At 36.7% G+C, this 16568-nt stretch overlaps 1 protein-coding gene across 3 annotated transcripts in view; it reads right to left on the reverse strand.

The window, feature by feature from the left end:
• Positions 1–317: 317 nt before the first annotated feature.
• Positions 318–16568, reverse strand: part of CFAP69 (cilia and flagella associated protein 69) — a 66741-nt gene continuing 50490 nt past the window's right edge. For 2 of the 3 annotated variants that reach the window (XM_025379533.1, XM_025379532.1), the window contains exons 16-23: positions 14211–14292; positions 11986–12178; positions 7252–7389; positions 6536–6612; positions 4261–4458; positions 3526–3612; positions 2020–2124; positions 318–1289 (exon numbers count right to left, since the gene is read on the reverse strand). In XM_025379533.1, coding sequence (XP_025235318.1) covers positions 1119–1289; positions 2020–2124; positions 3526–3612; positions 4261–4458; positions 6536–6612; positions 7252–7389; positions 11986–12178; positions 14211–14292 — 1051 coding nt within the window. In that variant the 3' untranslated portion in view covers positions 318–1118. The remainder of the gene's footprint in view (positions 1290–2019; positions 2125–3525; positions 3613–4260; positions 4459–6535; positions 6613–7251; positions 7390–11985; positions 12179–14210; positions 14293–16568) is intronic. The other variant, XM_025379534.1, reaches the window with a different exon arrangement.

Consider the following 16568-nt stretch of genomic DNA (forward strand, 5'->3'; position numbering starts at 1 on the left):
ATTGCTGAGTGTGCCCCATGGGCCCAGAATCTAGACTCAAATTCATTTATTTTCCTAAGAAACAGGTCCTTGTTTCTCTGATCCCTGGACACGAACTCAACTTTATGGCTTCCAGGCTGGAGGAGGAGTGTGAAGGGAATGAAGGCAGGAGAGGGAGACTTCATAACGGCATCCAGGGACACAGATTTGCTCTATGTCTAGCATAAAGGCATTTATCTCCTATTCTTTGACAAGATACCTCTACTACCAAATGAGGGAAAACACTTCCCCCATTACACCTTTCTCTTCCCCATCAAAGAAGAGAAGCAGCATTAGAGTTTGCTTTGCATATTTATACATTAAGAGTAAAACCAGCTATATTTTTCTTTTTTACCATTTAGCTCATGACTAACATTAGCTTTTATAGCAGAGAAAACATAATTTTATTTTGACCAACATATTTGTTGCAGAGTTATTGTTTATCTTGCTGTCCAATATTCATATATACGTGCTTCTGGTATAGTACCCTGATTCCCCACTCTATCCATATGTTTTGGATGGAGTTGCCCTGCTTCTGGCTCCAGGAATAGGCAGTACTCAGCCATGGCCAAAGTCATGGTGAATGGCTCAGAAGTAGGCATGTGGGCAATCGGGGTCCTGAGATGCATAGGCATTTGCAGAAACCACGGAGACACAGGCATGAACCTAAGAGAATATAAGCCAGGAGCTGCTAGGGAAGGAGAAGATCCTACTCATATAGTTTTAGTCCTTAGATTCAGCAATGCCTGTAGTTTAAATTCCTCCTAGGTTTGATAGATACAGAGCCTGTAAGAAATTTTTTTTCTGGCTTAAACTAGTTAGAATAGTTCACATGCAACCAACAGAGTCCTAACTGATGTTTTACAATTTCACTTAATAAAATTGGTAGCCTTTCCAAAGAAACTGATGACAACTCTTCTGATATTACATGTTGATGTTTTCCATAAAAATAAATTATATGTTCTTTTATTTTTATAGTATTTTACTAAAATATTTATACTCAAATACTTATTCTAAAATATTGGCTTTACATATGTATAAAGATATATTCAACTAAAAAATTACGAGCTGATTTTATTTCAAAAAGTCTCTAGAATATATTACGTAGGAATACTCTTTTTTGGTGCATCCACAATTTCAACTGCTTTCACCCTCTGCAAGGCTCCTCCTCGAATGGGCAGTTTTTTAAGAGCAATATCCGTATCAGCCAGAGGTCCTCCTACTAATCGGGCAGGAGTGCTTTCCACTGTTACTACCCCACCGGAGGGCACCTAAAAAAGGTAAAAGGTAAATGTCAAAAGTCCATTTACACAATTTTCAACAAGAGAAAAATTCATCCTTCAACTTACTTTTGAAAAGACACAAATGTACATATGAGTAACGAGGAGGTAGTTATGGTATAATAGAAACATAAGGGCATCGGAGCCAGGAAAAGTAGGTTTGAATTCTATTTCTATTGCTTATCAGCTTTGTAACTGGGGGCAAATTAAGTCTAGCAGAGGATACCAGGAACACTTGGGATCTATTTGCCAGGAAAATGAAGCACTGCGTCTTTTCTGTCAAAGAGAGATAAGGACAGTTATAAGCTGACTAGTGTTTATAGCAGTTTCTTAGAAAGCCTGGAGGACTGGGCCTACTCTAAACCAGAACTGGGCAAGAGTGGATATACCTTGGAGATAAACATGTCTTAATGATGTGAAATTTGAACAGCAAAAAGAAAAAATGTGAGATGAAAATCCCATATAAATAAAATTTTGGGAACCTACGTTTTTTTTTTATTAGATTTTTTAACTTTTTAATTTTTAAATTTTAATTTTTTTTCTTTTTTGAACAGTTTTATTGAGATATAATTAAATACCATATAATCCACCCATTTAAAGTGTAAAATTTAGAGTGATAACTCTAAATTTTTAGAGTGGTTTTCAGTACATTTGCACAGTTGTACAAACACCCTAAATTTAATGTCTATTAAGAAAATGTTATGGAGAAAAAGAATCTTACCGTTGTGTTAAGGCCTTTAATATCTGTTCCGTGAAATACTGCATTTTGTGGTCGTTTATGGTATCTGGAGGCTTCTATAGCTTTTTCTTGAAGCCTTTTTGCTTTCTGAGGATTTTTTAATTAGAAAGAAAACATTAATTGCTATTAAATCAGTAATGATGGTACTTACAATGAAAAATATATTTAATTGTGTCTAGCTTATGCTTTGGCTGTTTATTAGATAGCGCTGAAATCTACATTTACTCATTTAGACTAAAAAGACAGTTATTAGTAAGTTAGATACTTTGCACATTGAAGAAGACTCCTGTCACCTAAAAGTCTTCCAGAGATTTCCGGAAGTATTGGTCATACATGACCAAGGAGTCAAGCAGGTCCTAAAGAAATCAGGTTCAATTTTTAGCACATAATTTAATAAGCTATTAAATTTATATCAGGTGATGCATGTTGCAAAATATGTTGCATAAATTACCAACTAATTAAGTATACTTACATATTAAGCATTCAGAATAATAGAAATTATGTAATTCATTGCAGTTATATTTAAGCTATTTGAAGTTATTTTCAAGTTATTTGCAACATTAAACAAGTGAAATGTGAAGTAATAAACCATCTGCAGGAAAGGAGCTGATTTTCATTAACTAGTGCTAAAAATACAGGCAGTCATGAAGATATTTTATAAGTAGAGTTGAGAAGAACTTTCAGTGAAAAGGGAGGTAACTTGGTACCTTGAGTGAGCTTGTTCTTAACTTTGGTTTTGCTATCTTAATATGGTTCCACTGTCTTTGTGGACTAACATTTAGCAATTTTATATCTACAGGAAGAATTGGAACATTAGGTAAAGTGTATCCAAAGTATCAGAAATGAAGGAGAGATTTTTTTAAAAGTGTATCCAATATATTAATGGAAATAGGTTGGGGAAAGTGATGAAATTCTGGAAATCCATGGTGTTTCTCACATATTTCAAGTGAATGATTAGCACTATACATTTTTTTAGATGAGTTTCTAGCTTACAGTTGAAGTAGCTTACCACATTTTTCTACAAAGGCATATTTATCCCCAGTTCACATTTAAGTTTTAACATAATGCTTCTTTTGGTGATCACAGAGGGGAAAGCTCTATGGGGGAGAGAGCAATACAAGATAGCTGCTCTTTGTGTCCTTTACTTTGCCTCTCACAGAAAAGAAATCAATGAATAAGCAAGTTCAGAATGGAAAGCAGAACACATTTTTTCCTGCTCATTCCTGGCTATCATCTTCTTCTTTATGTAGGTCAAGAACATCAGCCTTGCTTCTCCCTGATACACCAAATGAAACTCAAAGCAGCACCTTCTGTAACTGTGAAATGCAGTTTCAGTTATCACTCTAAATTGCCTATGAGCATCTAATAGTATTGGTAGTATATGGAAAGGTCACTAGGAAAAAATGAATGAATATTTGTTCCTGAAAAAGTCTGTCTGTTAAGAGTTGGCTATTTGTTGTGGATACTGTAATATATTAAAAATCCTACCTTTAACGTTTTCGCATTTGATGTTCTAGCCAAGAAATTTTCCCATGATTTATTAGCCAGCTCTCTTTGCTTGTGTGTGGCCTGTATCTGAAATGAGAAAGATCAGTTTCTTTTTTTTTTTTTTGAGACAGAATCTCACTCTGTCACCCAGGCTGGAGTGCAGTGGCATGTCTCAAGTATCTCTCTGCCTTTTAAAAATTTAAGACTGTAGAAATAAAATTATAATGCAAAAAAACAGCACTGAATACAGTAACTGAATCTCAAACTTCATAGTTTCTTTTAAAACTGCACAGAGACACTGATAATGACTCTAACAGAAAATCACAAAATAACTCAAGGCTGAAACACAAGTAAGAAAAATATATGCTATGGATAACTTCATCTGGGTTTATACATTGAAATTAATATCTTGTGCCTTCATGGTATCTGTGGCTTACTTTTTTATTGATATATAATAGTTGTACATATCTATGGCATACATGCAATATTTTGATATGTGCATACAATGTGTAATGATCAGGGTGATTGGGATATCCATCCCCTCAAACGCTTATCATTTCTTTGTGTTAGAAGCATTCCAAGTCTTCTGGGCATTTTGAAACATACAATAAATTATTGTTGCTATAGTTGCCCTACTGTGCTATTGAACAACAGAACTTATTCTATCTAACTGTATTTTTTTACCCATTAACCAACCTATCTTCGTTCTCCCTCCTCACTACCTATGTAGCTTACTTTTGCATATACTTTTTGTTCATTTTGCACATCTTGGCGTGCTTGGCTTTCAATTATCTCACTTTGCAGAGAAGCAACCATCTTTCCAACATTTTCTGATGCTGTTGTAATAGCTTCCAAAGCTTTTTTATCTATAGTGACTGGTCTTAATTTTTCTAATTTTATTTCTTCATATATTTCATTCCATATTTCTCCAATCTGTTACAACAAAGTTTAACAAAGTTAAATTAATTAAAAATAAATGATGCAATTGTACAATTACACAATCTTTTAAATGGTTAGTTACTCCTGTTAACACTTAAACTTATCCTAAATTACTTCTTGGGAATAAGTGCATTGGGAATGATTGAGGGTACCAGCTACATTTGAGTACTCAGTAGGAATTTACCAAATGTTTTTCAATGGAGCCTTATTCATGGATAAGGCTCTCCTATGCCTAGTTCACTGCCATCATCACCATCATTACTGCCTTCTAGTTTATAGTTACCTTGATTTCACAGCTGCAGAAACTGCTGATTTATTCTCATCTTTTTGAACTACTGTTACTTTCCTCCCTAAAGCTATGTATTGAAGGCTAGGTCAAGCTGAACTTGTAGGAGAATGAACATGGGGATTACTAGGACCCTAGAACCCAGCCACCCTGAGAAAAGGGGCCCTGCCCCTCACCTTCTAGCTAAGGAAAATTATAATGGAATCTCAAGCTTTTAACTCCATGGTTCCATCATGCCAGTGGCCCCATTTCATATTCTAGGCTGTCTAGAAATTAATGTTCTTGAGTGTATTTAGAATTAGAGAAAAAAGAGCAGAGTTGTGCAGCAGAAGTGTGCTGGACCCATAAAATTAAAGAAAAAAAATATCTATGATAAGGAAAAAATTCATCTTTGGGCTGAGTGGAGTGGATAGATCACTAGAGCCTAGGAGTTTGAGGGCAGCCTGAGCAACACAGTGAGACCTTGTTTCTATCCAAAAAAAAAAAAAAAAAAAAAGCTGGGTATGGTGGTACACACTTGTAGTCCCAGCTACTTGGGAGGATGAGGCTGGAGGATCACTTGAGCCTGGGAGGTTGAGGCTGCAGTGAGTTGTGATCATGCAACTGCACTTTAGGCTAGGTGACAGGGTGAGACTCTGCCTCAAAAAAAAAAAAAAGGAAGAAAGAAAGAAAGATGATAGATGTTTACTCATTTACAACATTCAAATACACAGCACTAATATTAGTAGGAGAATGTTAAAAAGACTTTCTTGAGACTTCAAAAGTATTTACTGACAAAATTATAACTAGCAAGGTAAGTAACCTACTATCTTTTAATCAAGATTGGATCATAATATAATGATAAAATAATACTTTAATAAGTATTAGTAATTTGTTTTAATAAGTAATAACTTATTTAATTCCAACTCCAAAGAGAAGAAACTGTATGGCCAGGCTGGTCCCAAACCCCTGACCTCGTGTGATCTACCTACCTCAGCCTCCCAAGGTGCTGGGATTACAAGCATGAGAATACAAAAATTTAAAAATACAAAAATTAGCCGGGCGTGGTGGCAGGTGCCTGTAATTCCAGCTACTTGGGAGGCTGAGGCAGAAGAATCACTTGAACCTGGGAGGCAGAGGTTGCAGTGAGCCAAGATTATGCCATTGTACTCCAGCCTGGTGACAAGAGCAAAATCTCCATCTCAAAAAAAAAAAAAAAAAAATATATATATATAAATTTGGTAGGCTTCTGAATAGTTTTATATCAGTTTTTTTTGTTGTTGTTTTTGAGACAGAGTCTCGCTCTGTCGCCCAGGCTGGAGTGCAGTGGTGTGATCTCGGCTCACTGCAAGCTCTGCCTCCCAGGTTCACACCATTCTCCTGCCTCAGCCTCCCAAGTAGCTGGGAATACAGGCACCCTCCACCATGCCTGGCTAATTTTTGTATTTTTAGTAGACAGGGTTTTACCATGTTAGCCAGGATGGTCTCGATCTCCTGACCTCATGATCCGCCTGCCTCAGCCTCCCAAAGTGCTGGGATTATAGGCGTGAGCCACCGCGCCCGGCTTATATCAGTTTTGTACATCTTCTTTCACAAACTAAGTTAGATGAGATCTTATCCCACGAAAAACACCCAATCATGGGATGGGTGTATGCTGTATTTCTTCAACAGCATCAGATGCAAAATGAAAAATAAAAACTATACAGTATGTAGATGATTGCTTACAACCATGAATAGATCTTTTATTTTCCAGTTAGTTTTTTGCTATCTAGATTTTAATAATCAGGTTATTAAAAAGATACTTACTTTAAAATCAAGATACCTATGTATGATACAGAGGGTGACAAAATCTTCAGCAGAGAGGCCAGGTAAATTTTCAAAATCTAAAATAAAGTTTATAAAGACAGAATTACTTTAGCAGAGCAAGTGATTAAAAGAATCTATCTATCTATCTATCTATCTATCTATCTATCTATCTATCTATCTTATCTATCTTAAAACAAATGCAAAGTTACTTTTGATTTCACCTTGCTTTATGATAAAGTTAATTCTGTGAGTAGCTTGTGTGTAGGCTTCCTTCTATAATAAATTTCTGCCAGGTCATCCAATATATAGGAATAGTTTCTATGTTGTAGTCAGACAATAATATCTTACTTCAGAAGCTGAAAAGTGTTTGATAACTTTTTCCTTAATAGAAAGCAAAGACTTAAAAAAAAACTCAAGTGACTCAGAATGTTAGTATTTTAAGCTTAATCATCTAAACTAACTATCCTTAATCCTATCTGCACATTGGAATTGCCTGGGGAGCTTTAAAAAATACTGTTGCCTGGATCCCACACACAGAGATTCTGATTTAATTGGTGAGGGGTGTAGTTTGGGAATTGGGGTAACAATGGAAAACGCATTTCTCTGTGTAAAGAGACTTTTGCTCATTATATTTGAAAAACTGACTCCAAAGTAAAATCAGTGTGTATACTTAGCAAAACAGATAGACTCTTGCAAATCTGAAGAGAACTTCTTACCTAGTTTGCCCAATATAGCATAAATTTTTGCTCTAATATTCTCAGAAACATCCATAACCGCAATAGATGGGCAGTTAGCAGGCAGTGGGATGATTTTGTGCTCTTCTTGAAAGCTAGTAAATAGAGGTTTTTTTGTATCTAACCATTGGATAGCATGAAAATAGAAAAGGGACAGATCAAAACCATAGTAAACAAATACTTAATTTTGAGATTTTACTCTAGATAACATAAAATACATAAAAATATTGTAGCAAAAAAAAATAGTGCCTATTACATGGTTACACTTTTGAAATAATAATTTAGCAGCTATTTCTTCCCCACTCTGTGGCAAAACTTAGAGCTTTCATTTTTATTGCTTATGTAAAATATTAAAATTTTAAAAAATTACCTTTTAAAAGTAAAACTTCTATGTAACTAATTTTAAAAATTTTGAAATCCAGAACTTGAGTAATGTCAGTTTAACAGTGATGTAACCTTCTTTACTTTTGGTTTCTATATATTATGCTATAAATATAAAAACTATTTTATGATGCTATAGGCCAAAATTCAGAAACAATAAAAATGGATTGAAGGAAGATACAAGTCATCAGAAGGTGAAGTATTTTCATTTAAAAACAAACAATACTTAAAGAAACATATCTAAAAATAATAAGAGCCATCTATGACAAACCCACAGCCAACATTATATGGAATGGAGAAAAGCTGGAAGCATTCCCTTCGTAAACTGGCAGAAGACAGGCATGCGCTCTTTCACCACATAGTATTGGAAATCTTGGCCAGAGCAATCAAGCAAGAGAAAGAAAAAAAAAGGCATCCAAACAGGAAGAGAGGAAGTCAAACTGTCCCTGTTTGCAGATGACATGAGTCTGTATCTAGAAAACTCCATAGTCTCAGCCCAAAAGCTCCTTTAGCGGATAAACAACTTTAGCAAAGTTTTGGGATATGAAATCAATATACAAAAGTCACTAGCATTCCTACACACCAACAACAGCCAAGCCAACAACCAAGTCAGAAACACAATCCCATTTACAATTGCCATAAAAATAATAAAATACCTAGGAATACAGCTAACCAGGCAGCCAAAAGATCCCTACCATGAGAATTACAAAATACTGCTTAAAGAAATCAGAGATGACACAAACAAATGGAAAGACATCCCATGCTCAAGGATAGGAAGAATCAGTATCATTAAAATGGTTATACTGCCCAAAGCAATTTACAGATTCAATACTATTTCTATAAAACTATCAACAACAATCTTCACATAACTAGAGAAAACTTTTTTTTTTTTTTTTGAGACGGTGTCTCGCTCTGTCGCCCAGGCTGGAGTGCAGTGGCCGGATCTCAGCTCACTGCAAGCTCTGCCTCCCGGGTTTACGCCATTCTCCTGCCTCAGCCTCCCGAGTAGCTGGGACTACAGGCGCCCGCCACCTCGCTCGGCTAGTTTTTTGTATTTTTTAGTTGAGACGGGGTTTCACTGGGTTAGCCAGGGTGGTCTCGATCTCCTGACCTTGTGATCTGCCCGTCTCGGCCTCCCAAAGTGCTGGAATTACAGGCTTGAGCCACCGTGCCCGGCAACTAGAGAAAACTATTTAAAAAATCCTATGGAACCAGAAAGAGCCCCAATAGCCAAGGAAATTCTAAACAAAAAGAGCAACACTAGAGGCATCATATTACCTACGTTCAAACTAAACTACAAGACTACAGTAACCAAAACAGCATAGTACTGGTACAAAAACAGACACAGTTCAATGGAACAGAAGAGAGAGCCCAGAAACAAGGCTACACACCTACAACTATTTGATCTTCAACAAAGCTGACAGAAACAAGCAATGGGGAAAGAACTCCCTATTTAATAAATGGTGATGGGATAACTGGCCAGGCATTTGCAGAAAATTGAAACTGGACCTCTTCCTTATGCCATATACAAAAATCAAATCAAGTTGGATTAAAGACTTAAATGTAAAACCCAAAACTATAAGGACCCTGGAAGACAACCTAGTCAATACCAACCTGGACTTAGGAATGGGCAAAGATTTCATGACAAAGATGCCAAAAGGAATTGGAACACAAGCAAAAATTGACAAATGGGATCTAATTAAACTTAAGAACTTCTGCACAGTGAAAGAAACTATCAACAGGATGAAAAACCATCCAGTAGAATGGGAGAAAATTTTTGCAAACTATGCATCTGACAAAGGTCTAATATCCAGCATCTATAAGAAACTTAAACAAATTTATAAGAAAAAACACAACTCCATTAAAAAGTGGGCAAAGGACATGAACAGACACTTTTCAAAAGAAGTCATACATGCAGCCAACAAGCATATGAAAAAAGCTCAATATCACTGATTATTAGAAAAATGCAAATTGAAATCACAATGAAATAGCATCTCACATCAGTCAGAATGGCTGTTATTAAAAAGTCAAAAAAATAACATGCTGGCAAGGTTGTGGAGAACACGGGATGCTTATACACTGTTGCTGGGAGTGTAAATTAATTCAACCATTGTGGAAAGCAGTGGGGCAATTCCCCAAAGAGCCAAAAACAGAACTACTATTCGACCCAGCAATCCCATGACTGAGTATATGCTCAGAGGAATATAAATCATTCTACCATAAAGACACACGCACATTAATGTTCACTGCAGCACTGTTCACAATAGCAAAGACACGGAATCAACCTTGTCTTTGAACATGCCCATGATGACAGACTGGATAAAGAAAATGTGGTCCATGTACACCATGGAATGCTATGCAGCCATAAAAACAATGAGATCATGTATTTTGAGGGAACATGGATGGAGGTGGAGGCCATTATCCTTAGCAAACTAACACAGGAACAGAAAACCAAACACCGCATGTCCTCACTTATAAGTGGGATCTAAATGATGAGAATTCATACACACATAGAGGAGAGCAACACACACTGAGGCCTATTAGAGGGTGGAGAGTGGGAGGAGGGAGAGGGTGAGAAAAAAATAACTATTGGGTACTAGGCTTAGTACCTGGGTGACAAAATAATCTGTACCACAAACTCCTGTGACATGAGTTTACCCATATAACAAACCTGCATGTGTACCCCTGAACCTAAAATAAAATAAATAAAAATGTGAACCATTTAGATGAAACCATAAGAATCTTAAAAGGCTTAGAAAATGTAGGCGGGGTCCGGGCGTGGTGGCTCACGCCTGTAATCCTAGCACTTTGGGAGGCTGAGACGGGCGGATCACGAGGTCAGGAGATCAAGACCATCCTGGCTAACCCGGTGAAACCCCGTCTCTACTGAAAAATACAAAAAACTAGCCGGGCGAGGTGGCGGGCACCTGTAGTCTCAGCTACTCGGGAGGCTGAGGCAGGAGAATGGCGTAGACCCGGGAGGCGGAGCTTGCAGTGAGCTGAGATCCGGCCACTGCACTCCAGCCTGGGCAACAGAGCGAGACTCTGTCTCAAAAAAAAAAAAAAAACCAGAAAGAAAAGAAAATGTAGGCGGGGTGCAGTGTCTCACATCTGTAATCCCAGCACTTTGGCAAGTGGTGGCGGGCAGATCCCCTGAGGTCCGGAGTTCGAGACCAGCCTAGCCAACATGGTGAAACCCTGTCTCTAATAAAAAAATACAAAAATTAGCTGGGTATGGTGGCACGTGCCTGTAGACCCAGCTACTTGGGAGGCTGAGGCAGAAGAATCATTTGAACCAGGGAGGCAGAAGTGGCAGTGAGCTGAGATCGTGCCACTGCACTCCAGCCTGGGCAACAGAGCAAGACTCTGTCTCCAAAAAAAAAAAAAAAAAGAAAGAAAAAAAGAAAATGTAAAATATTGAAAGGTGTGGTGGCTCATGCCTATAATCCCAACACTTTCGGAGGCTGAGGTGAGTGGATTGCTTGAGCCCAGGAGCTTGAGATCAGCCTGGGCAACATGGTGAAACCTCATGTCTACAAAAAATACAAAAATTAGCTGGGTGTGGTAGCACATGCCTGTAGTCCCAGCTACTTGGGAGGCTAAGGCAGGAAAATTGCTTGAGCCTGGGTGGCAGAGGTTTCAGTGAGCCAAGATTGTACCATCACACTCCAGTCTGGGTGACTTGAGTGAAACCCTGTCTCACAAAAAAAAAAAAAAAAAGTAATATAGCAGTATGGAATATGTAAATGAACTAAAAATTATGATACTGTAAGTATCATTAATTTAGAATCTAGTAATTAACATTTTTGAACATTTGGACTATTCTTATTGAGGAAACAATATCTTCTTTCATATAAAAAGTAAACTCTGTAAACATTAATCAGATCATGGATTAAACGGATTTAAAAAAAGGAAAAATGGATTTTTTTATGGATAATGCCTAATGGATTTAAAAAAAGGAAAAATGAACAGAAATGTATAAAATGCCAAAATATTATTTTGAAGCAATCTATTTACATCTCAATGAAATATTACCGAATCTATCTGTAAAAGCAGAAAACCCAAAGAAGCATCTTTAGGAACTACTTTAATTTTTTTTAGTTAAAGAATATAATTAAATACCATTTCCTAAAAATATTCTCTAATAATATGAACCTACTACTAACTTACTTAGTTTTCTTCCAATCACTTATGATAGCAAATTTTTCAAACCTTTGTTAAAAAAAAAAAAATTAGGCAAAGGGGTGAAAGGCCTGATGCTTTCCTAATACCATTTAAAGATCTTTTAAAATATAGACATTAATTGCTTCTACTAACAATTATAAATATACTCACCAATGATCTTCCCATTTTTATCACGTTTTACTCCTAGTTCTTTTTCCTCCTTTCTCCACAATTTAATTAAAAGACTAGCAGCTGTTTGATCCTTCTTCCCTTGCCAAGCATTGACATGAGCTGCAGTTTTGGGATTATCACAAAATTCAACCATTATTCCAAGTATTAGATTACAGAATTTTTTTTGGTTCAACTTTAGCAAGGAAACAGAAAAGGAAAAAAGTTGCAATCAATATTAAGAATTATTGTCTTCAAAAACAAAAAAAGAGAGAGAAACACTTGTATTATCATTAAGTTTCTTCTAAACTCAGAGTCAGGAAAATCTGTTAAAATGGACATCCATTGTAATGACTATATTTTCAAACATTAGAAATTTAAAAGGATAAAAAGAAAAAGATTTAATGTAATTCTGAAGTCATTATAAACATATATCATGACCAAAATGTGACTGATGTGGTTGAGTTGGAAAAAGGAGATTTGCAAAAATAAGTGAAGATGTTGGTTTTAAGTGGTGAAGCTCAATAGTGTTATACAGAGTTCACTGTAATTACAGGATCTTTCCAATTTATATGCTTTATCAAGGCTTGTAGATTCATACTAACTGTAATCTCTTTGTTATTAAGAGAGTAACTGATGGTAACTGCAAATGACAATCACATATGAAAATAAAACAAGATGTAATTTGGTTTTGTGGCAATCATCATCCATAAAAGAGTATTTAAGGATTCAAAAAAATTCTCCTATTATAAAGCATATTTCCTTTATTTTGCTACAAGTAGTTTTCAGCACACCAAAATTTAGGTATAGAAAATTCCATCCAAAGCAATGGCCTCCATAATCTAATTCTTCTATGTGAAATACTTTTTGTTGATTAACTTTTATAGTATACTGCTATTGGAATATAGCAAAGGAAATATGTAAGCTTTTGTTTCAATTGCAAACATCATCAGTTTCCTTTTATAAAATGAAAGGATAATAATATTACCTGCAAAGGGTTATTATGAGTTATATGAGACTGCCTGGCACACAGTAAGCTCTCATTATTATTTGACCATGATTAGCAGTTATCATTGCATACTTTTTATTTCAGCAGAATTGTATTAAGCAAAACACTCAAGGAAATGAGTTTTTTATTTCTCTACTTCAGGAGACAGGCAAATGTGAAAGATTGAAATTGATATAAAAATTTCATTAAATAATATTTGTAATTTGCAATTAATTTGGTTGAATCAGCATTAAACATACTCTAATAATAATGTTCATAATAACAGTAAACACAGGACTAATGTGTTAGGCACTATATTTAATCCATAATATATATGTATGCATGCACACTCAGATGCACATGCACACATACAATCACTCATTTAATCCTTCCAACAATACAACAAGATATATAATGTTGTTATCTCTGTTTTACAGGTAAAGAAATTGAAAAGAGAGAAATGAACTAACTTTCAGGGAGGTTAAGGGGCACAAATAATTTTAGCACCTTTGCTAAATCAAAGTAGGTTTGTTATTCTGTTAATAAAATCAAGAATGGTGGCAATCACAGAATCACAGGGATCTGGCTAGATCCCTGTGTGAGAATCTCAAAGTTTTATTGAAGCGAAATTGTACGTTTCCTCCCATATCATCCTGACTATGGACTCCAGTTAGAATTGAGGCTATTAAGGGGCCATATCCTCACAGCTCCTATATGGCACCATCTCTATTGGAAGGCCTAGCTTGCTCACACCTGCTCATTCTGCAAAACAATGATCTATGACTCACTAGACTTCTTCACATTACCTCCAAATAATACATAGTTCTTTAAAAATGCTTATCTTTGCTCCTTGTCTAACGTGGCCCTTATATTTTAATATCAGGGGAAGAAACTAGAAGTTATTAATAAATGACTATGGGTTTTGATATGGTCAAGCTCTTCACAAGCTGTTTCTTAGTAGGCTGATGGAGTACAAAGAAAAAATAGATTCTTTATTCCCATGTATTTGAAAATATTGAAAAAATACGGGTAAAATGATTTTCCAACCAGAGGAATTTTCAGAGCCTTTAATACACTGTGTATTATGAATCTCTAGGACCAATTTTGTTTAAGACCGTGCCTTTGAACATGATTTGGGGCACATTTATTCATAGAATAGTGCTCTGTGGCATTCAATTTGGAAGAGGTCTTTATTAGACATATTTGTCTTTTGTCTTATAATTGTTATAGCCATACTTACTGCCAACACATCCAAAAGGAGAAAAATGCCTTCCTTTTCAAGAAAATAATCCTCTGAAGGATAACATCCCAAAATACAGCACCTTAAATTAAAAGAAAGTTATTCATTTGATAAATATTTATCCTTAAACTCAATTTGTACAGCTTTATTTTTATCAAAGCATTTTCAAAGAATATGTTTTCTTCATTTTCTTAAATCAAGTAGCTAATGTTTTTACCTAAAAAAATAGAACTTCGAAGAAACTTTACCAGCATTGTTTAGTTTCAACATTTTTAAAAACCAGTATCAATTCTTTTTCATAACTGCCTATTTCTTTCCTACAGATAAAACATTCTCCTTCGCTTTTGTGATATTAACTATTCTTAGTGATCTTCTCTGGCTGGTCTCGTAACTTTTTTGCAAGATATATCCATTTATTATTGCTGTAAACCAAAAATAAAATTCTAAGCCCCCCAACCAACTGAACGAACCCTTCTCTCAGCCAAGGCATTCCAAAGTAAACTTGGAAAACTAGGTCAGGCCATGATGGGAAGCAGGGGTTGGACATGCCTCATTATACCTTCCTCCCTTTGGAATTCAGGCACAACTGACCAGTGAGTATTAACATTAAAACAGAGATCTTAAGAATGAAAAATCAGACTTCACAGCAATGAGAAACCAAATTCCAACTTGACTCTGGTATAGCATCACATGACAGTTGGCTCTCAAAGAAATCGAAGTATTTTGCCCCACAATATATTCCTTTGACTTATTTTTAAATGGCGCTTCAAAGCAGTCTCTACTGGGGAAAATCTACATTCCGTACAGAATCCCCCCTCCTGTCCAAGTATTTTCCTGATCCAGGAGTGATTTAACTAAGTCCCGCACCTTTTAAGGTCTGATAAGAGACATTTACCAACTATTCTACATAATAAGAAACTTGGCCTCAACAATCCCTTATTTTAACCCAGATACTCCTTTCTATTGATCCCCAGTTTTTAAATAATAACTTACCCATTTCAGCAGATAGCTATCAGGAAATTTTTGAATTCACCTCTGACCTGTAAACTCCCGCTTTGAGTTGCCTTTCCTTTCCGAACCAAACCAGTGCATACCTTATGTGTACTGATTGATGCCTTATATCTCCACAAAACGTATAAAACCAAGCTGTAGCCCAGTCACCTCAGGCACATTTTCTCAGGACCTCTTAAAACTGTGCCTCGGGCTGTGCGTGGTGATCACGCCTGTAATACCAGCACTTTGGGAGGCTGAGGGGGGTGGATCACCTAAGGTCAGGAGTTCGAGATCAGCCTGGCCAACATGGCAAAACAAGGTCTCTACTAAAAATACAAGAATCAGCCGGGCATGGTGGTGGGCGCCTGTAATCCCAGTTACTCAGGAGCCTGAAGCAGGAGAACAGCTTGAACCCAGGAGGTGGAGCTTGCAGTGAGCTGAGATCACGCCACTGGCTGGGTGACAGAATGAGACTCTGTCTAAAAAACAAACAAACAAACAAACAACAAACTGTGCCTCAGGCCTTGGTCAATCATATTGGGCTCAGAATGAAACTCTGTAAAATATTTACAGGCCTTGTCGACATTGCTGTTTCAAGATGTTGGTGCACTTCAAACACTGGATAATGATTATATCTCATCTTTGCAGTTGAGATTATTTTGTCAGAGGTGTTTGAACGAGAGCAACTCCATCTTGAATAGGGACTGGGTGAAATAAGGCTGAGACCTACTGGGCTGCATTTCCAGAAGGTTAAGGCACTCTAAATCAAAGGATGAAACAGGAGTGCAGCACAAGATACAGGTTATCAAGGCCTTGCGGATAAAATAGGTTGCAGTAAAGAAGCCAGCTAAAACCCACCAAAACCAAGATGCTGACAAAAGTGACTTCCGGTCATCCTCACTGCTACACTCCCACCAGCACAATGACAGTTTACAAATGCCATGGCAACATGAGGACGTTACCCTATAGGGACTATAAAGGGGACGCACAAATAATCCACCCCATGTTTGGTATATCATCAAGAAATAACCATCCGAATGGGCAACCAGCAGTCCTCAGGGCTGCTCTGATTATGGAGTAGCCATTCTTTCATTCCTTTACTTTCCTAATAAACCTGCTTTCACTTTACCCTGTGAACTCGCCTTGAATTCTTTCCTGCACCTGATCCAAGAACCTTCCCTTGGGGTCTGGATTGGGACCCCTTTCCTGTAACATCCTTCTGGCAATCATGGGAGGGACGATAATGAGAAAACCCTGACCCAAAGGCTAATATTGGGTAAGTGTTGGGGTCTCGTGACGTCTTTTTGGCAAGCCCCGAAGGGACAATACTGAAGAAAGCCCTCAGCCCCAACCCAAAGGAAAGAG

This window comes from Theropithecus gelada, chromosome 3 (assembly GCF_003255815.1).
Source record: "Theropithecus gelada isolate Dixy chromosome 3, Tgel_1.0, whole genome shotgun sequence".
Taxonomy (NCBI): domain Eukaryota; kingdom Metazoa; phylum Chordata; class Mammalia; order Primates; family Cercopithecidae; genus Theropithecus; species Theropithecus gelada.